This window comes from Rhinopithecus roxellana, chromosome 5, assembly GCF_007565055.1.
Source record: "Rhinopithecus roxellana isolate Shanxi Qingling chromosome 5, ASM756505v1, whole genome shotgun sequence".
Taxonomy (NCBI): domain Eukaryota; kingdom Metazoa; phylum Chordata; class Mammalia; order Primates; family Cercopithecidae; genus Rhinopithecus; species Rhinopithecus roxellana.
The window spans coordinates 20,527,335-20,552,082 of NC_044553.1; the positions used below are offsets into that span (position 1 = coordinate 20,527,335).

Here is a 24,748-nt window from a genome sequence, read left to right on the forward strand (position 1 = left end):
TCTCCCACCTCAGCCTCCCGAGTAGTTGGGACTACAGGTGCACACCATCACACCCAGCTAATTTTTGTATTTTTAGTAGAGGCGAGGTTTCACCATGCTGGCCAGGCTGGTCTCAGGCTTGGCCTCTGAGCCCAAGCCAAGCCATTGCATCCCCTGTGACTTGCACATATACGCCCAGATGGCCTGAAGTAACTGAAGAATCACAAAAGAAGTGCAAATGCCCTGCCCCGCCTTAACGGATGACACTCCACCACAAAAGAAGTGAAAATGGCCGGTCCTTGCCTTAAGTGATGACATTACCTTGTGAAAGTCCTTTTCCTGGCTCATCCTGGCTCAAAAAGCTCCCCCACTGAGCACCATGTGACTCCCACTCCTGCCCGCCAGAGAACCACCCCCCTTTGACTGTAATTTTCCTTTACCTACCCAAATCCTATAAAACGGCCCCACCCTTATCTCCCTTCGCTGACTCTCTTTTCAGACTCAGCCTGCCTGCACCCAGGTGATTAAAAAGCTTTATTGCTCACACAAAAGCTGTTTGGTGGTCTCTTCACACGGACGCGTAAGACACTGACCACAGGTGATCTGCATCGGCCTCCCAAAGTTGGGATTACAGGCGTTGAGCCATGGCGCCTGGCCTTATCTACATTTTATTTCATGAAAAGAGTTGTGGGAAAAAGTGAAGCCTGGGTCCATCATTTTCTTGGTTACTTTGGATCTTTCTCCTTTGTTGCAAGAATCATAAATATTCCCAATTCTTTTACAGGCAAAAATGAAACTTGTACCCAAATATGTCCTTTAAAAATAAACATTAAACATTATGAGGGAAACAACTGGCACTGTGGAAAATGTCTGTGCACCCTGGCTAAGCAACTCACTATTGCTTGGATTATATTAATATACACACCACAAAGCTAAGAAAGAACTTAAATTTTAGTCTCTGTATTTCTGTGCTGATTAAGCTGCACTTTTTTCACTTATCGCCTTCATACTTGCCTGTCCAAACAAAAAGATCTCAAGAATTCCATTGAAATAGCCCAAACAAGAGCCTAAACTTGCAAAGCTATTTTTCAGAGCTCAATAGTACAACAACAGGAAGTAGGACTTCTGGGATAGGGATTTTGCTATTTATTTTTTCTTTCAATGGATGCTTTTAAGCAAGAGAGAAAAAAATCTACAGGCATTACAAATCCTGGAAGCTATGAATCAGGAAGTGGGAAATGGCTGATCCTGAAATGGCCAGCCTGAAAATCCTGGCTCTTTTATGTAGTCAAGTCTCCCAGGCCAGGAATTTCAGAAATCTTAGGCATTTTGCATTATTTTCTGAATCTTAGAAGAGCTGAGACTTGAGAGAAAAGAGAAGGGCCAGGAAAAATGAACCAATAAGGAAGCCCTCAGTCTCCAGCTCCATGCCCCCATCACCACACAAATCTTGCCCCCATAATTACAAACTCAGTTGGGACATGCTCCTTACAAATGGGGTTTTGTTTACAATGCTGCTAAGGAGAAGGGGGTGATAGCCCATGGTTTCTGCAGACCCAGGCTTCAGCTTTCTCATTCTTTCCCAATGTTGAATCTGGAATGGACTCGGGACCCCAAATATTTCACAACTCCAAACACCCTACAGTTGATTAAAAACAATGGTCACTTTTGTTTTCAGGAAAGACTATACCAGAGTTTTGCTAAGTCTAAGTAAAATGCAAAGACCCATGCAACGAACCTGCACGAATGCTTTCAGATATGCAGATTTAAAGAGGGGGGCACTATTCTCTTTTGAGCAAATGGAGATCCAGTAACAGAGCAGGGCTCACTCTGCAATGGCTGCATGTGCATCAATGTGAGACACCAAACAAATGCCTGCACGTGGGAATCTAGTATGTGGATCGAGGGAAAAGAGGGCATCTTTATCCTTCCAAATATGACAACTCAATCGAAAACTTCTCATTCCAAAGTCCTACAACAGGAAGCTACTGGAGCTTGTGAAATTATTTCCAATTATTTTCTATAGAAATTAAACGTATCAATTCTATTGGCAGGTCATGTGAGATGACAGGTTTAAAAACGTAAGTTGATTAGGGGAGAAAAGTAAAGAAAAAAATAGAAGAAAATAAAGTCATTTCCTGTGTCAGCTGTAATTTGGGAGGCTTTTTTCCAGTGTCCTTCTGAGTAAATCTGCCATAATCAAATGTAGTCAAATATAACTGCAATGAGCAAAAGCACAGCTATGACCTGAGAGTGAGGTACCACCCAGAACCCTTGGGACCAGTCTTCTCTCTATCTCTTCCAACAGACATCCACTACCATCTCCCCAAAATTATTTCATAAACACCAGTAGCCTCCCATGTGTTTCTTTAACTTAGCACAAATAAGAGAACCAGTATGTAACAGATGTTTTTTTAGCTCTTAAGAACCAACCATTCCTCTTAGCCCAGCCTCTACAGACTTGGAAAACCATCCCCGATTTGCCCCCAGCCTCATCCCCCACTACAACCTAAACAAACCTTCCTCTCCAGCCTTGCTACCAGCCCCAACATACATTTTTAAAGTTCTGATACCAAGACCACCCTAGTATCATCCTTCTGATCATCTAAGCACCCTCCTTCAGGAGACCTCCAAGATCCCTCTGGGCAAAATGATCTCTTCCTCCAATTCCAGGGCTCTTTCCCAGTGTGCTCACTCTATTCTCACTCATAAAAACATCTGATTCCATTCCACAGCTATGCACACCTTATCTTCTCAAAAGACAATGTAAAGCTCTTTTTAAAACAGGGGCTGCATTTTACACACCTTACATACCTCCTGCAGGTCCCCGAACATCCAAACACTCCAATTTGTCTCTGTCTCCAAATCCTACAAAACCAAATTATCTCTACTCAGCTCAGCTCAGCATCCCAGGTGCCCCTGGGATCTACCTCATCTGCCTCCTCTGCTCTATAGAGTAAAAGCAACACAAGTCACCCCTACTCTGCTGCCCACTGTAGCCGAATCCAAGCAGCACTCTCAGCCCATGCTCTTATCAGTGCACTGGGGGCAGGCCTGGCATCTACCAAGCACCAGAAATGCCCCTCCGAGCTTTGTGCAGCCTCCTTGCCAGGCAGATGGCCTCCGGGGCCAGGTTTAGCACGGGAAGCTAGAACACGGAGCTGACTGCACAGCCTGGAGCAGACACACCTCAGTTTCCACACCCACCTGACAAGGCTGCCTAGAGGACTGAGGGAAGTCAGTGTTTCACCCATTGCCCTAATGGGAAGACAGTGTTTCACTCACTGCCCACGCCTGGAAGCAAAAGGTCCCAATGTTCCTAATCGATGTCCTGCCCTGTCATGCTCTGTCCAGATATCTAACCCTCACCTTTCTCTGTCCATCAAATAGTAAGAATTCATAGCAGCCAGTACATATGACCCTGAGGGCAACGTTCTAACAAAGCCAAAGAAAAGGTGGCACACTGGCATTCAATTCAAATCCCAGGGTGGCAAGAAAAGGGTCACTAGTTCCCTGAAAATAACTGGCATGCAAAATTCAAACAGGTAATTGGGGTGGAGTTCACGGAACAAAAGGGAAGGGAAAACCTCACATGGGTTGGTATTCTCTTCATTTAAGCACACTGTCTTCAGGCAGCAGAGGTTCCAAGGTGCATGCTAAACACCCCCGCGCAGGTTTCAGAGCAGCAGATAAAAGGGGCTAACCAGGCCCTCAGGAAGCCCAACCGGCACACACAGGGAGCCAAGTCGGTGGAAACCTTAAGCCTGTCTCATCTGTCTCTAAACTGCTCACAGGATTAACAAGAAGGCTTGATCGATACTGATTTTAGTCATGGCAGTGACTCATCACAAAATTCTACCCAGCTTAAAGCTCAGCTGTGAACAGAAACAAAACAACATAATAGCAGGGTCAGATTTAAAATAGCAAGTATGACTGGTAAACAGTTAAAGCTTATAAACAATTCACAATCACCTTCCCAGCCTTCTGGATTTGCTGGGAGAGGAAGAAGTATCACTGAGGGCTCTGAAGTGGGCTGCAGCAGTAAGTCTGTCTTTTGTGTCAACCCTTCCAACTCACTGATGCTAGTGTCAGCTTTACAAAACAGACCCTGGGGAGGGTCAAGAGGAGCTGCTTTTAATTGAATTCCACAGATCTGATGGGTATGTGTGCTCACTGAGGAGGGGAGAGAGGAGGAATGTACTTACATGGAACAGAGTTTTCAAGGAGTGAAATTTAAGCTCTCCTGGAATATAACTTCCTCTATGTAGCTCCTGCAGAGTTTAAAATAAGCAACTTATTTGTCCTAAAATGAGAAAAATGGGGTCATATAAAATTTCTCAATAATTCAGTTCCTCTCAAACTGCATTTACTTCAAGGAAAGCAATGGGGTGCTCAGAAGATGCACTAAATATTTCAGGCATTTAGTTAAGGAGGCGAATGTGCTCAGTGCCAGGCTGAAGACATGTACTTTCAAGTACTGGATTCCATGTAAATTTTAATAATCTGTAACCAACTCTCAGACCTGGCCAAGAACTTCCATAGAGTGTCCTGGTCTTGAGATCCCTTCACTATGGCACACTGCTCCACTGTTATGAACCGCATGACTGTGTCCCCTCAAATTCATATACTGAAGCCCCAACCCCCAAATACCCTCAGTGGTATCTGAAGGTGGGGCCTTAGGGAGGTAATTAGGTTTATATGAGGTCCCAAGGGTAGAGCCCCCATGATGGCAACAATGCTCTTACATAAACAGGAGGAGACCAGAGGACACACGACAAGACATTTGTCATCTGCAAGCCAAGAAATGGACCCTCATCAGAAACCAAATTTGGTCGACACCTTGATCTCAGGACTTCCAGCCTCCAGAACTGTGAGAAACATAAGTCTGTTGTTTTAGCCCTCAGTCTACAGTAATTTGTCACAGCAGTGTGAGCTAAGACATCCATACAGCCCTGTAAGAGAACCAACTCAGGGAAGAGCCACACCTCTCATTACCTGACACCACCTCCTGCCTGATGACCAGGCAAAACAAGCACATACACAAACAAGCAAAAGGGGAGGATGAAAGTGGTCATTCGGGTTTGCTTTGGAGGTACACAGAAAATGCAAGTCCAACTTCCAGGCACAGACCAGCTGCCAGCAGCAGGATTCCTCCCATTGGTCCCAGACCAAGGTGAACCACTCCTCTAGGCGGGACAGAAAAAGCTCCTCTGGAAGCCAGACAAGCTCAGCCACCTCAAAGTCTTGTTTGGAATCCAGCAGGTCCAGGCCTGAGCCCTGGCGCCTGGTTAAACCAAAGGATGACAACCAAGCAGAAAAAAACAGCCCCAGAGAGTATCTGCTGGAAAGGCAGACAGGCGGACCTGGCCTTCGACACACAGCACGCGTGCCAAGATCTCAAGCAGCGCATCCCTCCAAGCTTCCTCACCTGTAAGGCGAAGCCTCTAGCCCTCTTCTACTTTTGGGACACTCAGATTCTTGTCTGCAGAGGTCAATCCCTTTCTTTCAAGGGCTCCCTGCTCTGTAATGAGGGACTCCATTTACAATAAAAAAATTGAGTTGTCAAAACAAATGAAAAACTTCCAGTATAATCATAATCAGTGAGGGAACCAAACATCTAAACAAGTCTCTCTTCTGGAAAAGAAAATGTAAAAGGAATTACATGTCACATGGCTGATTAGTAATAAATTTCATTTTGTGACTACGGTGGCATGAGAGTTTGACTCCTGACTTGCTTTCCTTGAAAGAAAAACATGATCTGCAATACTGTCTCTTGTTATGGAAAACAGACCCATTCCTCGTGACTCAGCTCAAACCTGCATTTTTTTCCCAAGGTCTTTCCTGACCTCACAGTTCCCCCACAGGGATCCCATGGTACCAAGGACCGCCAAGGACAAGGACTGGTCTCCTTGAATTTGTCTCCCCCACTATTCCAAGTATATACTCGCATAAACAATTGAGAAATAAGCTTTTTAAAATTGTGGTAAAATATACACAACAAAAAACTTAATATTTTAACCCTTGTTAAGTGTACAGTTCACTGACATTGATTCACAAGGTTGCTCAACCACCATAACCATCCATCTCTAGAACTTTTACATGTTCCCAAACTGAAACTCTGTACCCATTAAACATCAATTCCTCATTGCTCCCGCCCCGCAGCCTCTATTCACCGCCCCTCGCCATTCTACTTTCTGTCTCTATGAATATGACTACTCTACATACCTCATGTAAGGGAAAGAATCATGCAGTATTTGTCCTTTCGTGACTGGCTTCTTTCACTTCACATAGTGTCTTCGATGAAGGTTCAAAGACACTGTAGCACATCATAGAATTTCCTTCCTTTTTAAGGCTGAATTATATTCCATTGTATGGATATACCACGTTTTGTTTATCCATCCATCTATGGATGGACCCTAGAGTTGCTTTCACTTTTTGGCTATTTTGAACTATCTGCTGCCATGAACATGAGTCTACAAATATCTGTTCGAGTCCCTGCTTTCACTTCTTTTGGGCATATACCCCAAAGTGGAACTGCTAGATTATATGGCAATTCTATGATGAATTTATTGAGGAAGCACCATATCATCTTTCACAGTGGCTGTGCCATTTCAGTCTCGCCAGGAAGGCACAAGGGTTCCAAAGTCTCCACATCCTGGCCTATGCTTGTTATCATCTGGTGTCTTTGGTAATAGCCATACTAATGAGTATGAAGTACCAATTGTGGGTTTGACTTGCATTTCACTGATGGCCGGTGACTTTCATCATCTTTTCATGTGCCTAGTCGCCTCAAGGAATAAGTTTTAAATCAAAATAATAACTCCTGCTCCTCCTAAGAGACCTCTCATCACAAAAAGCAAACAGTATCTTTACTTACTAGCATTGTTAAATTGGTTAGTCTGGGCTCAAAACACTTTATTTTCCTTGCAAATACCACCATAGGCAACATTCTCTTAGTACGACCATTCAAGCCCATCTACCAAGTTGCCTAAACAGGACTAACCTTGAATTCTGGTCTTAGGAAGACCCTGTGCAATCCAGAGAGCACAGCAAGAGAGCAGCTCCTTCTCTCACCATCCTGCATCAGGCAACATACTGCAGCTGGCTTTCCACCTGACTGAAGCCTTCTCCTGCTCTGGCAGCTGGGGGGCCTGCTCCCGTTGGGGACACTCATCCTTGCAAGCAGCCATCAAAGTACAAAGGGCACAGGTTCTCGGGTTTCTCCACCTTCAATTTAAAATACCCTAATTTGTTTTGCAGATACTTAATCTAAGTGTTTTTCAGATCCTGTGCCCTACATTTTGGCTGGAAACAAAGTCCCACTCACATCCGTCATGCTCGTGACCAGGCTCTTCCCCAGAAGGCCACATGACCCCCAATTACCTACCTCTCCTTGAAGAAGGAAGAGACTGAAGGACCAAGGGACATCCACAGTTCACACTGATACGTGAATGATCCACAACCGTGATCCCTGACCTGGCAGCCTTCTCAAAAGGGCCTTGGAATCCAAATGACCCATTTCCTGGAGGAAGATGCTTCACCCCTGAGGCAGACGCAGAGTCAGGAGGGAGACAGGGACAGAAAAGGAGGGAGCTGTGTTGCTATCCCCAACGGAGTGCTTGTCAAACTCTGTTTACATAAAATGAAGCGGGGTTCCTAACTCTGCAGTCAAAAAACAAAGGCAAATGTAGCTAGGAGCAAAACATCAGAATCAATACGCACCCAAAGGATACTTTTTTTTTTTTTTAAAGAAAGTAAATAATTTCTAATGTGTATTTCCTCTATCCTTAGCAACAGTATCAGTAAACTCTTAGTGTTTATGATAAGCCCTAGGTTCTAAGAAATGTGCATGTATTCCGCTCATGAAGTACTAGTAATGATCCTCCAAGATGAGTGGCACCTTTTTTTTTTTTTTTTTTTTTTTTTTTTTGAGATAGAGTCTCACTATTGCCCAGGCTGGAGTTGCCCAGGCTGGAGTGCAGTGGCGCAATCTCGGCTCACTGCAACCTCCAACCTCTGCCTCCCAGGTTCAAGCAATTCTCCTCCCTCAGCCTCCCAAGTAGCTGGGATTACAGGCACATGCCACTATGTCTGGCTAATTTTTATACTTTTAGTAGAGACAAGGTTTTACCATGTTGGCCAGGCTGGTCTTGAACACCTGACTTCAGGTGATCCGCACCCCCCTCAGCCTCCCAAAGTTCTAGGATTACATGTGTGAGCCACTGCGCCCTGTCTGATGGGTAGATTATCTTCCATTTTACAGATAAGGAAAGGAGAGCAGAGAGGGTAAATAATGTGCCCCCGGTACAACCCATCAGTAGACTTCTAATTCTCTGGCTCTGGACTCTAATCCTAATCTCAGAAGGGAATGGTGCCATCAAACAAGATTGGGGGAAAAGGTAGAAGGCCTGCTTGCTAGTTGGGAAAAGCAGAGACTGCCTGAAACACTTAAAACTCTACTTGCTCCAACAGGTGAACATGATTGAAAATTCAGAATTCACTCTCCTAATAGCTGGAAAGTATCACAAAAGCCCACAGACCAAATGATATCACCCTTCCAGGAAGTCTCTTGCATTACTGTGTTTTTTAATGTTATTTGTCAAGTGAAAACAAACAGTTACAGTGGCAGAACAGGCAGCACCCAGCGAGTGGCACTAATAGTGGGCTAAGGATGGGCAATTGCTTCTCATCAAGAACCACAATGTGTCCAGTCAGTTTACAAACATAAATCAATACAAGTTCAAAAGCACCAGTAGCAAAGTCTAGGCCTGGATGCGAAGCTGGCACCCCTCTTTAAACAAATTGTTCCTCTCCACTTGCATGGTAAGGACCGGAAAGAGCCCTGCCACGTTGGCCAGCTCTTGCAGGGTAGTGGAGGCCACCTCCCTCTCCCAGCCTCAGGAAATCCAAGGCCACTGCATCAGCCTGGCCCAACCCAGAACCAGCCTTGGGCCCAGTCGGCCCAACTCAGAAAAAGGCAGGGGTCAGTCTCCAGCCTGGACTCCTCTAAAAGCCAGAAAGCAGTGCCCCAGCAAATGAACAACAAGAGCGCTCACCTGAAATGGTTTCACCTTCATTTTTAGAGGAGAGGAACACAACAGGAGGGCGTATTACTCCACGGGTTTTAACCCTGGCCCTTGATGCTACCAGGTACCCATGATGCCCCTAATAAAGGTGAGAATTCTTCCACTTTTCTAACATCCAGCTATTTTTTTTAAAAGTTGAACATTGCAGTTTCCGGAGAACTTTGCTATGTGAATTACCTCACTGCAGGTTTGCTCCCCTAGCTCTCTCCATTCCATGCCTTAAAAGTGCCAGGTGTCTCCTTGGGAGCTGCTCTGTGCTACTGCCACCAGTCCTGCAGCCAACCTGTTTTGCAGGTCCTGCCTCTCCATCCACTGGGACCCCTCTCTCGACAAATCAGCCCAGCCCACAGCTCCTCTGGCAACCCAGCCCCTCACACTGAGGACCCCTGTCTCACCAGTCACCTCCCTCAGCTGGGCCAACCTGTCCAGCCCGTTCCTGCTTCCCTGGTCTCAGGTCTAGAGACAACACTTCCCTCCCTGAGCCTGTCCTCACTGCCTCCCTCATCTATACCATCACTGGCTCACACTAGGGTGTCTATCTGTCCCCCAATCCTGACTCCATCGAGAGGCCAGAGCAGCCTCCCCAGAACACCCTTCTCAGCAGGTCCATTGCAATGGTGCAAGGTTTCAAAGCTCCCCATTCTCTAGCCAGCAGTCAATTCCTTCCCAGCACACAATGGATTCTGACACCCTCTCCACTCCATCAGTGCACACTGCCACCCACACCACACATGGTCCCTTCCTCTCCTGGGAAGCTGCCTCCTTGGATCTCCAGAGTCAAATATTTAGGGCACACTGAAGTCAAGACATCCTCCTTAAAGCTTCTCAAGCCATTCTGCAGCGCCGTGACCCCACTGCCTGCAGCCCACACACTTCTCTCCACTCAGCATCCCATAACTTAGCACTAAACTGATAGCGTCTATTACTCTCCACCAGTAGTTGAGTTGTCCCAACTAGACAGCAAGCTCCTTGAGGAGAAACAAATATATATCATATTCGTTCACATGCTTTCCATGGAGCAGAGAACCACTGGAGGCCCTCAATCTACATATCAGAAACAGGGTTCCATACTCTTTGTCACCACTCACCTTCCACTCCCACTCCTCCTCCACAGGTAGGGACATGACCTTGAACCAGTCAGCCTGGTCAACTTAAAAACCCCTTCTCTTCAGGCACAGAGAAGCAAGGCGGTTACTTAGTGGGTTTCAATGGCCTGAGACTCAGATTTCTGGGCTCAAACCTTTCACTGTAGATGTGCAAAAAAAGACCCTCCTTGGCCAGGCACAGTGGCTCACACCTGTAATCCCAGCACTATGGGAGGCCGAAGTAGGTGGATTGCTTGAGGCCAGGAGTTTGAGACCACCCTGACCAACATGCTGGAACCCCGTCTCTACTAAAAAAAAAAACAAAACAAAACACACACACAGACACACAAAAATTAGCCAGGTGTGGTGGCACACACCTGTAGTCCCAGCTTCTTAGGAAGCTGATCCACAAGAATTGTTTGAACCTGGGAGGAAGAGGTTGCAGTGAGCGGAGATTGTACCACTGCACTCCAGCCTGGGCAACAGAGCAAGACCCTGTCTTTAAAAAAAAAAAAAAAAAAAAAGGTCCTCTTCAACTGGCAGCAATGCCCTGGTGTTGTGGGGAAGGAAGACTGGAGGCCCCAGAGAGAGCCCACTAGGGCCACCCACCATGAGGAAGAGAAAAAAAGAGAAAAGCATCCATTTATTGGATGCTTTCTATTTGCCCATTTTGCTGGGCAGATTGGATACATTATCTATTGCTAATTCTCATGGCATCCCTGCTAAAGCAGTGTTATTCCAATCACAGGCAGAGACACTGAGGCCTGGAGCTCCCTTTCCAATATGTCTCCATGCATGGGAGAGAAGGACACAGTGAATTGTTTGAGAGGACAAGGCTTCAAAGGAAGCCCTGCATATGTGCGAACCCCATGGAGAAGAGCAGAGCAAAGGCAGGCCAGGCTGTCTAGGTAAGTTCGCATCCACCTGGTTCAGCATTCACATGGGAATTTCACAAGATGTATTTTTACAAGCTGCTCTTGAAAATTAACATTCCAAATGATTATGTTTACATTTTCTGCAAGAAATATCCCACCCCGCTCCTCGGGAGAGGAGACTTTCACGATAATTTCTAAGGTGTTCATTAAGTTCAGGAGTCCTCTTTACATCAACCTAGACAAGTAAACTTTCTTCTGTCCAGAGGTAGGGAGCTGGCCTGTCTCAAACCGTCTCCAAGGGCCCCACCAGGAGACTGTCAAAGGCCCTCACCAGCAACCAAAACCGGCAGGGTTGGGAAGGATGCTTAAGTGATAAAGAGATCTTTAGGACCTTGCTACTGTCCCTCCCAGGAGTTAACGCAAAAGTTTACTGGCCTCACCAAGAAAACAATGCAAGAAATAGAAGCCAATTTCCATACATGGTAATTCTGCTAGTTCCAACCACATCTCCCTAAAATCTCTCTCTCTCTCTGCCTAGTGTCTTGAGATCTGAAGGCTGGAAGGGCCTGTGAAATGACCTAGGTCCACGCCGTCACTCAAGGTCAGCAGGTGTGCAAGCACCCACCCGACTTTCTAAGATGCCACCCTGGCCCTCTGCATCAGGCCACTCCGGAGACCACCAGGCAGCCGAGTCCAGCCTGCAGATGTTTCCTCCTCAGGCACCCAGCTCCACGAAGGTTTAAAAGCACATTACAGACACAAATTGGTGCCAATGAATTATTCATTACATCTTATCTATAGGGAACTTATGGAACAAAGTCTCTATCCACAGGGATGAGGTGATCTTGACACAAGGCCAGACTCACAAATGACCGTTTCAGGAGTTCTAATTTTTTTATTCACCTCAATGTACAAAAAACCTAATGAAACAATGATTTTAAAGATAATTTTATTACTTTCAAGTTCCATGCAGCAGTAACTGGTGTGATAAAATGTTTCGGCTGGCAGAGGTGCAATGATTAGATGAAAATAAATGTGTACAAAAAAGCGCTTCAAAGTGAATGGGGAGTATCCCTTTAAGAAGTCTTCCGTTTCTTCAGCTCCTCCTACACGCCAGGCACTGGGCCACCTCCTGGGAATTCAAAGATAACCAAGGTACCATTCCCCTCCCCAATGGTGGGAGAAAGCAATATGGGGGAGATGCCCAAATAGGAGGTATAGCAAGAGACCAAGTCAGTGCAATCATTCTGCATGCAGAATGAAGGCCAGAGAGAGGGTGAAATTACAGCTAACTCTTAAAGGAGCTTGCCAGAGGGCAAGCTGGTAGTATTGTTTGCTATTCCAAGCAGAGGGGCTTCCACCTGCCAAGACAAAGAGACAAGAATGAGTATAGCCTGAGTTGTTCAAAATGTCTGGGAGGAAGGGAGGATGAAGTTCTCTCTGATAGCCAAAGATTTCCAAATTAAAAATAATAAAAGGCAATCATGAGGAAACAGGTTTAAGGATTTTGACATGTATAACTAAATAACCCGCTATATATTTTGAGTAATCTCAACAAGAAAGATTCTGAAAATATCAATAAAACATGAAAGAAAATACATAAAATTAGCTAACGAAATACAGACCATGTGGGACCTAACACTAATCCTGGATGTTTGTATTCTTATTTGCTGTCAGTATTTCTGGCTGGCGAGCATCTTAACCACATAGAATAGCCAAAGGGGAGAGATAAGAGAATGATAATGAAAGTGTTACTACCTATTTAAATAGAGCAATGGAAGGTCAATCTTGCTGTATTTTTCCAAATGAAATCAGCAGTGTTTTTTAAATCTCTAATCTCAAAATAAATATTTTGGAGCTCTAAATTTATTAAATTTATTAAAGTCCTGTAAAAGTATCTTAATACTCTAACTGTAAAAGAAACACTAGGTCTAACAGCCCTGTGCAGTACTGCATCGTTTAGGAAGACCCTAATTCTCTCAGCACAGCTCGCACTGACACAGTAGAGTAACCTTAATCCAAAACTGTAGCCCAGTGATTTCTACAGAAGCCTGTAGTATCCACATTTTCTTGCAATCAGTCCCTAGGAAGCAAGCCAGAGAGTGGGTTGGGATCACTATCTTCCTCCTCAGGGCACTGTTAATTCAGTCACCAAATAGGATGAATTTCCGTTCTGGCCACTAGATGGAGCCTATGCATTGGTGAGATGGGCAAAGTGCACACTGGACACCTCTCAGGTGTGAGCAGAAATTGACAAATGACAAGATTTAAGGGAGAACATGTAATAAACAGATCTTTGAAATGGAAGGCAAACTGCAGGGGGTGACCATCGTTTACTAAAAAAAAAAAAAAAAAAATCACAACTGTTTAATAAGTAGCATGCCATCTTGTTAATAAGCACCTTAGCAAAATAAAGTTTTATTATACATTTATTAAGCACCTATGTGCCAGATTCTATAACATATTTAAATGGCAAGGGCAATCAAACATCAAGTCAGCCTTATATTTCTATCCAAAGAACATCTCTGTTCAAGTATGTCACATCCCTAAGAGCAGTAGCAGCTGAAGTCTGAGGGCTTAATACCAGGTGACAGGTTCTGTTCTAGGCACTTGACACATGTATGAATTTGTTTGATTTTTATGAATGTTAAAGTAGGTTATATTAAAATTATAATTTCACAGATGAGGAAACTGAGGCACAAGAAGATTAAATTATTTGCCTGTGAGCTTAGCTACTGGGGAGCTGAGATTCAAACCAGCCACTTTGGCTCCACAGTCCTAATAAAATTACAAGCAAGGAACAAGACAAAACGAATCACTGTCAACCAACAAAACTGTGGGTTATGAACTCAGAAGGAGTAATGGGGAAGTAGATATATAAGTTAGGGAAATCCCAAAAACCTTCAAGAAAGAGAAGGAATTTGACTTGGAAATGTAAAGATGGCATCTCTGATCTATTCGAATCACAGAAAAGGTATATGGGGGAAAGGAATCACCTGACCTAGTGTTCTGCCTTTTGAAAGTTATGATCTTGTCCCTATTTTACAGATCCACCTGAAACTTGGAAATTATTTCAATTTTAAAAACCTATTCTATTTCCTCACAATTTTTCTTGTGACTTTGGTTTTCTAAACATGTTAGAAAATGTTTTCAATCTGTTGTTTAGTGAGAAAAGGAGAAATGTCTTCCCCCAAATATTTGTAAGTCTCCAGATTTCTATCAAGACTCAGAAAAGTTAGTAACTTTAGGACTAAAGAACTAATTGGCAGCTAAGGAGAAATTAAAGCTATGGTGACCTTCCTGTGCTCTTAAGTGGCACTTTCTGCTATTCAGTATTGAGGGTGGAAGGAGAAGTAGCAGAGTAGTGAAGAGAAAAAACATTGTCAGCTATGGAAACAGCAGAAGCAAAAACTTGGGAGACGGGCATAGCATGGCTTACTTTCCATCAAGCTAATGCACAGACGCTGGGGAGTACTGGGAACTAACAGTAGATCCCTACAGCAAAGGATTACTAAGGACTTGTTTCATCACTTGATTCTAAGGACCTTGGACTTGATTCTAGGACCACAAGAGGCACATTCTATTTGGAGCTAGCAAGTCCATCAAACCAAGGGGATGGTACAGGAACTGGTTCAGAGGCCAACTCAGTATATGTAGTCAGAGTCAATGCAGGTCTGCACTGGACCTGGTGAATAGGGGTGAATCCGAGCGATTTCAAGTGACTCAGTGAGACTGAAAGGAAACATTCAATTAACGAGTCTCCCCAGAAAAGGACAGGCTACAGAACTGAAATTGAACCACAAATTCCATCCTGAGCCAATCTCTGTTGCTGAAAATTTTACTGAGGTGCATGGGAGAAAGAAAATCCCAATTATATCACCTGACCAAGAAAGGCTACCATAACAAAAGTTCCTACAGACTACACGATATCATGTTATGACCTAACATATGCAGGTAACTCATTATCTACAGAAATCAGACAACAGAACTAAGGGAAGCCTAACAGCAGATTTCCCTCTGCTGCTACTGGTCTCTGCGATCATTTGTTTTGGTGGCAATCTGTGCTTCTTTTCAAAGTCCTGAGTCTGTAAGCTTTTGTATTATCCTACTGCAGTGAGACTCAGGGAAATGAGGTATACAGGACAACACAGATAAATGTGGACACAACTGAGGGGGATTTTACAATCTAGACAGAATAGCTGACTTAGAAAACACTTTGTAAGCTGACGCAGTCAATTAGATCATGGGCTCCTACCTGGAATTTCTCTCCACGCTTCCTACTTTTTCCAGGAAGTTATCAAAGGTCACTAAGGCACTTTGAATTTGGGAAAAACTTTTATAAATAAAATCATCTCTCCTTAATTACCATCAGACTTCTGTTCTTTAAGGTTTTACTGACTAAACTTTGGCTGACTTAAATTGGTGATGTCTCATTTACATAATCAAGCATTCCCAATAACCAACTTTACGGAGACTAATCACGACTATATTTTTTAAAGCAGAGGACAAACTGAAAGGAAATTTTTCAAGTTATGCTCTATAAAATACTTATGTTCTAACAACTATCAAAATACATTTGTTCTCCCATGTCAAGAGTAATTTTTGTGTTTTTTTGTTTTTTGAGACAGAGTCTCGCCAGTGGTGTGATCTCGGCTCACTGCAAGCTCTGCCTCCTGGGTTTACGCCATTCTCCTGCCTCAGCCTCCCGAGTAGCTGGGACTACAGGCACCCGCCACCTCGCCCGGCTAGTTTTTTGTATTTTTTAGTAGAGTCGGGGTTTCACCGTGTTCACCAGGATGGTCTCGATCTCCTGACCTCGTGATCCGCCCGTCTCGGCCTCCCAAAGTGCTGGGATTACAGGCTTGAGCCACCGCGTCCGGCCAAGAGTAATTTTTAAAGTGGTATTGATTTTTAAACTGACAAATAATTCCAAAGCCAGTTTGAGAAAGCTAGTGCCATGTTAAAAAGAAAATTGCAGAACAAAAGGATACAAAACAGCAACAACAATGTATTTCAAACTCTCAGAATTTGGACAATGGATGGATGGATGGATGGAGATACACAATTTTGAACAAATGGCATTTGTATTATGTAACTCTTACTGAAGTAGAGACCTGTGGTATTAAGGGGGCTAAGAGTGAGGAGTGAGTCAAAACAAAGTTTCAAAAGTTTCAAACTCCTCCCCGCAAGAACTTTCTGGATTAGCAAGACTACTTTCTAAAGTCTTTAAAAATATGGAAAAAAAAAAAAAAAAAAACGTTTTCCAGACTATTACCAGGTGAGCAATTCATTTACTTTTATTTTTATGTATGTATCTTTTGTGTGTGATGGAGTCTTGCTCTGTCACCCAGACTGGAGTACAGTGGCATGATCTCGGCTCACTGCAACTTCTGCCTCCCTGGTTTCAGCAATTCTCCTGCCTCAGGCTCCCAAGTGGCTGGGATTATAGGCACGGGCCACCACGCCCGGCTGATTTTCGTATTTTTAGTAGAAAGTGGGTTTCACCATGTTGGCCAGGCTGGTCTTGAACTCCTGACCTCAAGTTATCTGCCCACCTTGGCCTCCCAAAGTGCTGGGGTTACAGGCGTGAGCCGCTGCGCCCAGCCAGGTGAGCAGTAAGGTAGGCCCAGCTATAGCTGCAGTGTGTGATGGCCCCATCTACAGGTGTGCACATCTTCCCCATGTGGCTAGCCAGCCACCCCATTACTCCAAAGAATGTCAGTGCTTCAAGACCACCAGCCATCAAGTGAGCTCCATGGACACAAGGCCCAACAACTTACCTTGCAATCGTAGGTGTTCATCCCTCATCATAAAAGAAACTACTTTCTGTTGTGGTCCAGTGAAATCAGAAGAGCAATCCATGAGTTTAAAAAATTATTGTAGGCTGAGTGCGGTGGCTCACACCTGTGATCCCAGTCCTCCGGGAGGCCGAGGTGGCTGGGTCACTTGAGTCCAACCTGAGCAACATAGCAAAACTTTGTCTGTACTAAAAATACAAAAAATTAGCCAGGCATGGTGGTGTGTGCCTGTAGTCCCAGCTACTTGGGAGGATCACTGGAGCCTGGGAGGTCAAAGCTGCAGCAAGCATGATCACACCACTGCATTCTAGCCTAGGTGACCAGAGTGAGACCCTGTCTCAAAAAAAAAAAAAATAGATAGATAGATAGATAGATAGATAGATAGATAGATAGATATAGATAGGTAGATAGATAGATAGAGATAGAGATAGATAGAGATAGATAGATATAGATATATATGTAGTCCAGGGCAGGAAAAATAAAAATTTTAAGCTTGCTTACTAGTTCTGTTGTTGTTGTTGTTGTTTTAATAACATGGCAGTAACATCTATGGTTTGACTGATATCTTTAAAACTACAGTAAGACATTTTATAGTACCAAGTAATTTCTAAACCTAAAGAACTGCATCCAGTAAGTACTCAACACATATTTACTGATGAAGAAAAGAGGGAGGGAAAACAACTATTTCTCAGTTCAAGTAAGGAAATATCAATTTTTCCTTAAGATTTCAAATTTAATTTAACAAAACATAAGTAAAGCTGGCATCAGTGAAAAAAGGGAGAGAAATCTTCAAAAATGGAATCTGGGACTTTCAAACGAGTAAAACTGACCATTTAAAACCGTCCTCAAAAATCCAAAAGTCTCAAAATCAAATGTATTGTTTATACTTTGAGTCAAATAAAACTAAAGCAATTTAACAAAAGAAAACATCATGCCAAGGAAGTATGCTTCTCTTGAGATAACAGTCTAACTTGTTTTAAAGCTCCTTTGTTTACTAACCATTTTATATAACAAATATATGTTCCTTCCTCAGAACAAATCAATTCTTTTCCAGACCCTCGGGGATGGGGGTGCAGGCATGAGGGGATGTGTACATATATCAAAGTTTTAATCTTTTCAAATAGTGGAACTCAGTTATGCTTCCCAAATGTCAACAGGTCTCAGTGTCCACAGACACTGGGACTGCTGCCCTCCCCCTTCCCACTTAAAGCCACATCACATCTTTACAAATAACTGGAAAACTTCCTCTTGCTAAGCTGATGCCAAACACCATTTTCCAGGAGGGATCAGAGTGCATCATTCATTAGGAACTTGGCTGTCTTTAAAGTGTTCAGAATTTTCCTTCAGAACATCTCAGAGACTGAAATCAAGAAACTATATCCCTAGCATGTGTGCAACTATTATATATTTAGTACAATTGAGAAGAGCTCATCTCCTGGGCTCAGCACCTGTCACAAGTTGGCTAAGAAAAGCAGTTCAAAGCAAGTTCGCCCACAGGGGCAAATACCTCTTCCACGAACTAGGTTTGATTTTTAAATGAGTTTTGAAAACAAATTGGAGAAAATCACAACCTAGAAAGAAATATATCTTGTATGCTTTACAACTAAAAAACAAAAGCTTTCAGGATTTGTCTCCTCACTCTTACTCCCTCACGCTTTTAAAAACACCAAGTTATTTATAAATTATAAAATGTCCTGAAATTATGAATGCTGATGATTTCTAGAAAGCTAGCTAAGCAGTATGTAATCCAGAAAACTTCAGACATAAGTCCCATCTTTCTTACAACTCAAAACATGCCATGCAACGTTCATCTACACACCTGTGACTCCTAATTTTTGGAAAAAGGCAACTACAATACTGCACTTTTTAAATCACAGTTGCCATATTCAGTGTTATAAAGAAGGCAGTGCTGCCAGTCAAGATGGGTTAACATCACCTATATGTCATGGTCTACAGTGGCATCCCCATATAATGGAAAGCACCAATGAGGCAAAAACGGTACGGTAGAGGCTTCTGGATGAACAACACTAGAGTCTTAAGTCTACAGAAATATTTTTAAAAGAACCTTTAAAATGCTGCCTACTGTCTACTTGAAAACTGCATCCTATACTGAGTCTGAAAAAAAAATCTGAATTTCAAGAAAGTTGGTTTCATGCAAGACTTTGCAGGCTCATGCACTGAGTAGCACAAGGTCAGCTTTCATACAGTAGGTGCACAATAAGTACTGGCTGGATTCAGTTGCTTCTTACAGCACATTCTTACAAAACAAATGAAACCAGATTTAAAAGGAAACCACCATCCCTTGAGGGTTCCTCTTGGCAAAAACTCTAAGGCAACAAGTGAAAATGATACAGTTGATTTTCATTACTGTCCTGATCTTGCAACAATAGGAAGTGCAGGAAACATTTTTATTAGTAAACTAAGCCTTAGACAAAGACGAAAAGCAAATGTAAACAACAATTATTCTCTAGGTCTTTTCCTATTGAAAGGCCAGGGTAAATTGGAATAAATGCACACAGTTTCAAAACAAAAATGCCTTTGCCACATTTTAAAATCTTTTGTTCTGTAAGGAATTTTAATTTTATAAAAATCAGTGTATATCTGAAACACTGTATCCTAAAACTACTGCATCCTAAAGTTTCTTTCTCCTGCTCAGACCCTGAAACTATGTAAGAAATAAAATAAAACTACAAAGAAAAGAAACAACAGTACTGCATTAAAATGAACTGTTCATCCTCAGTCCTTACAACCACTTGTGGTCAATATGGCATATCAAAAAATGAGTGTTTAAAACATCTTAAAACAGCATTTCTTTGTTGGAAAACATAATAAAACTGGAAATACAAACAGCCATTCAGACAAAGCTCTATCTTGGAAAAAACCATCATTTCAGATTCAGTTGAGGTTTCTATTGTCAAAAATCTGCCTTCCACCAGCATTTGTGTTTTTTAAATACAGCTCCTCAATCCCTAACTGAAGCTACATAGAACCAAAATTCTTTTTTTCCTGCTTGCCCATTTCTACTAGGGGATTGAATCCCTGTTGCTAAGCTTCAATTATCAGTCTGTTGTATTGCTGCAACTCACGGATCTGAAAAACTCATAAATGAAGAGAGAGAGAGAGAGAGAGACATCAGCCTGCCAAATATATGTAATAACTTTAATGTAATTTAAGGTAGCATAACAAGTTATTTTCAACCTGAGCACATTTCTCTAAAAAAACCAAAACGGGTTTATTGAGATGTAATTCACATACCATTAAAGTCCCCGATTTAAAGTATATATATAATCCAATGGTTTTAAGTATATTCAGAGCTATGCAACCATCACCACAAACTAATTTTAGAACAATTTTCATCACCCCAAAAAGAAACCCTGTGCCCACTAGCAGCAGTCACTCCCCATTCCATCCACCCCCAGCCCCTGACAACCACTCATCTCCTTTCTGCCTCTATGGATTTGCTTATTCTGGACATTTCACATAAACCGGATCACGTAATATGTGGTCTTTTGTGACTGACTTCTTTCACTTTTTGTGATATTTTTAAGCTTCATCTATTCAACCTTAACATATTTCTTAGAGTTGGACTTTTCTAATCTTTTCGACAAATCAAACATATGACCTTTTAAATTTTAAATCCTGACACAAACCCCACCCTTCCACAAAATACCATTTACTTGCTATATCTTTCTAGAGAATCTAAACTATAATTTGCTGTTTAGGTTCTTTCAAACGTTCTTTTTCTGGGTTCTCCATCTGGTAATAAACACTAACTTCTTTAAACACCAACATTTCACATACCTACATTTCTCTGACAATAGGATGTCTGGGGTAGAAAGATGAGTGAATCCTTTTAAGGAGATGGGTACAATAAATTTAAAGTGCATGCTGACTTTTTAGAAAGAAAATAGCCATCAGATTATCTGGCTATCACTCAGAACCTCCGAACCTCCTTCATTGAGATGCTCTGGTTCACATTATGGTGATACAAAACAAACACATCCATATGACTGCCTTTGCTTCAGAAACTAAGTTTTCTAAGATAAACAGCACTCTTTCTACTGCTATCACACTAAAAGAGAAAACTCTAATCTCTCAATACGCCAGCAAAATACCTGCAACTGAACCAACAACACCCTGTCTTTATTTCTATACCAGACAACAGCTGAAAGAATGCCCTCCCTGATACGGCTCAGCACCTTATTTCTATCAGAGTTAAGTGGTCTAGCACCTTCCCGGCTAAAAACTGAACGCCCGTTCACAGGCATAGCTTTTAATCCTCCACATTTCAGAGATGGAGGGAGGGGCAGGTACTGAGTCAGTCAAGACTTCAGCAAACCATAATCGAGATTTGGGGTGTCTTCTGACCACCCATGAGGTCAAGGAACTAACCACTGTAAAGGGATCCTTGGAGGAAGCTTTGGCATCATGGAGTAAAAACATACATTAAAATACCCCCTCCCCTCCTGTCTGTGTTCTCAAAAACCATCGTCTCGCACAAAGAATATCCTTCAAGAAGAACACTCCAAAAGAAAAACAGCCTATTTTAAAATGCCCGACTCCTGCGTCGGAGAAGGCCATCCCTGCTATTTTGAATTTCAGAACTAACATTAAAAACACAAAACCAGAGAAGCTATACAGTTTAACTGCACACCATAATAAAATGGATTATTTCTCCCGTGTCTTCTAAATCGTACTTATCATTTAAAGATAAAAAACCCTCCTTTGTCCCCCTCAAACATCACCTAAACGACTTAGTAAAGGGAGCCGGAAGGCTTTCGCCCAATCGAGTCCGCTGAAAGTTTAGAAAACAAAGAGCATGAGAGCCCAGATCTGTGGAAGGTCCGGCCCCAGTTCGCGTCCCACTCGGCAGTAAACACGCGAACCACGATCTGCTCTCGTTCCGTCGCGCACTCATTTCTTAAGAGACGTTTAAGGATTTGTTTATAGAAACAGCCTTTCTGAATTGCCCCAGTGATGGGGCCAGACAACCTCCGCTGCCTCCTACTTCTCCCCCTCACTCTTGAAGGCTCAGTCGTGATTTTTTTCGAAGTTAGTCGGCACCACCTGCATACCTTCGGCTACCATTACTCACCAACACGCCCTCACCGTTCCCGGTCCCAGTTCTGCGACATTTAAACTTTTAATCGTGTTCAAATTACCCTACCATCTTGAATGTACCAGTAAGCCACACTTTCAATTTTTTGAGAATAAAACCCCCACCTCCTGTGGCCGTACACACTGGGGGGAGTTCCCACTCCCTGCATCCCCGCGCTACCCTACCTACCCCCACCCAACACCACCAAAACAAAAGCTATCAGGTTGCAAAACATAGCGAGTATGGAACGATACTGCTTATTAACTGCGTACAAAGGAAGTGCGGGGCTGCACAAGGGAGGGCGACACGACGCCGCCCACAACAAAACCAAGGCCAGGGCTCCGGGCTCGCAAAACACAACACCCTTCCCCCACCGCCGCAGACCCTGGCGCTCCTGAAACCCACAGCGTACGACACCTCTCGCCAGGCACGGGCGTCTCGGTGTCCCCGTGAGGCGACGACTACACCCCGCGCTGCGAGCACGTGTGTCGGAATGCACGTCGGCTCCGACCACACACCCACCAACGCACATTCGGATGCAGCCCTAGCAACCCTCCATCCCCCTGCCCGGGAGAAACTGAGAGACCATCCCAGAGCCCTCTGAACTGGGGGCCCAGTGGGCACTCCCCGTAAAAGATAAGCTGAGGAAGACTCCCAGCCTCGCACTCCCCGGGGAGCTGCCCAGAGAGCGCTTCCCCTCACCCCACCGCCCAGCCCCGGGACGCCAGGGGCAGGTAACCCAACAAGAAGCGGGCCAAAGTAACGGGCAAGGCCAGGAACCCGAGGAGCCCGAGGGGAAAAAGCACGTTGGGCGTCGGGAGGCAGCGCCAGGCGCTTGGAGACATTTCCTGGAGCTTCGGGGCCTCTCCGCAGGGCACCTCCCCCCTCAAGGGCAACTCGCACCCCGCGGGCCGGGCGGATGCCTGCTCCCCACTGCCGGATCAGCCCCAGCAGCGGAGACACGTTACGGCCCAGGGTGCTGTCTCCGCTGCCTTCGCGCCGCAGGGGATCAGCGCTATGTGCGGAGAGGCTCGTGCGCTCCGGATGGGCGAGGTGCGGGTTGCGGGGCCCGGGAACCCGCGGAGCTCGCCCCGGCACCAACTTCCCTACCGAGTCCTCGAGCCTAGCCGGGGGACAGGACCGTCGGCACGGCGAGAGAGAAAGCCCCTCAGGCCCTTCCAGCACGGGGGATGCGCGGAGCCTGGGCCCGCAGGGCTCCAGACGAACGAGCCCGGATCCCAGGTCCGCCGCAGCCTCCCTCCCGGCAGAGCCACCCCGTGCCCCGCCCCGCCGCTCCCGAGCCCGGGGGCCCGACAGCTGCGACGGTGGCAACTCGGGTTTCGCAAACAGGGCGCAGCCCCTCGAAGGAAAAGTTCCCGCAGTGGCCACGGGCGGCGGGCACATACTCACTTTCTCCACTCGTCGGCCAGAGCGAGAGCGCGGCGGAGAGAAACAGGAGCCCCCACAGCGAGGTCGGGGACCCTTCTCCAGAGCCAGACTTCATTCCTTTTATTTGGGACGAAATTCCCCTTTCTCAAAAAAAAAAAAAAAAGAAAAGAAAAAAAAGAAAGAAAAGGAAACAAGTCTCAAACTCAGTCTTCGCTCCCCCTCCAAAAACAAGGACGAAGGAAACAATACTCCGAAGGCGGCGCCGCCGGGGCCCTCCGGGTGCGCGGACGGGGCGGGCGGCGCGGGACAGCCCCTCAGCGCCGGCAGCAGCGGCCCAGGGCTCGGCGGAGTCGGCAACTCGAGGCGCGCCGGGGCGGGCTGTCGGCGTCGTCGGCCTCCATTTTCAAACCCGGAGAGGCAGGAAGGGGGGAAAACTGCAAAGAAAGGGGGCAAAGCCCAAATCTGCCTCGGCGAGGAAAAACAAGCCCGGCCCTGGCCGCGCGGGAGGTGGCCGGACGCCCGATCCCGAGCCTCCGCCGCGGGAGGGCGCGACGCAGTTCGCAAGATCGCCCCAAGTCCGGGTCGCAGGCGAGGCCGGCGAGGGGCAGAAACCCGGAGTCAAATGAATGAGCGGCTCCCCCTCCTCCTCCTCCTCCTCCGGGCTCCGCTCGCCGCCGCCTCCTCCCTCAGCGCCGCCGCCGCCGCCGCGAGCTCCTTCCCAAATCCAGGACACACACAAAGCGGCGGGCCGGCCGCGTCGCTCTCAGCACTCCCGCCGCGCCGCCCGGCTCCGCGCCGCCGCCCGCCCCACGCTGCCCCCGCCCGGCCCCCGCCCGCCGCCGCCGGCTCTGCGCGGGGGCTCCGGCTCGCTGAAGGTCACAGCCGAGGCGAGGCGCGCCGTGGAGCTGCCCCCGCGCGGGAGGGGCGTGGAGGGCGCGGGAGGGGGGGGGTCCGGGGAGCGGGGCCGAGGGTCTGCGAGCGCCGGCCGCGGGCAGGCTCGCTGGCTGCGTCCCTCTCGCTCTCCCGCCTCTCTCGAGTTCGCCTGGTGCGCTCGCTCCTCCTCGGGTTTTTTCCCTTTTTTTTTCCGCTCAGCGGAGTTAATGCTGGTAAACAAGAGCCCCAGCCTCGCCGCGCCGCGCCGCCGCCGCCGCCACACACTGGGGGCTCGCGCGCGCGCGCGCGCGCCCGGTTCCGCGCACACGCGCCCGCTCGCACACTCGAGCGGTCACCGCCGCAGCAGCGGCGCGCCGAGGGCCTGGCCCAGGCCGGCACGCGCCAAAATCCGGAGCCCGGGATCCCCGAGACGTGCGGAGCGGAGCCCAGGCGTGGGGCGCGAGACTGCAAGGCGCCGCCCACATGTCCCGCCCCGCCGACTCCCGCGCGCGCACAGAGAAATGCGCGCGTGCCCACCCGCTCCCGCCCCCACCAGTGCAGCACT

The 24,748-nt window shown here is 45.9% G+C and overlaps 1 protein-coding gene across 2 annotated transcripts in view; it reads right to left on the bottom strand.

Annotated features, from left to right (window-relative positions):
- IGF1R (insulin like growth factor 1 receptor) overlaps positions 1 to 23,454 on the bottom strand; it is a 319,047-nt gene extending 295,593 nt beyond the window's left edge. The window contains exon 1 of one of the 2 annotated variants that reach the window (XM_010382158.2): positions 23,332 to 23,425. In XM_010382158.2, the coding sequence (XP_010380460.1) occupies positions 23,332 to 23,425 (94 nt within the window). Of the gene's footprint in view, positions 1 to 23,331 lie in introns of both variants that reach the window. The other variant, XM_010382159.2, reaches the window with a different exon arrangement.
- Positions 23,455 to 24,748: the final 1,294 nt, after the last annotated feature.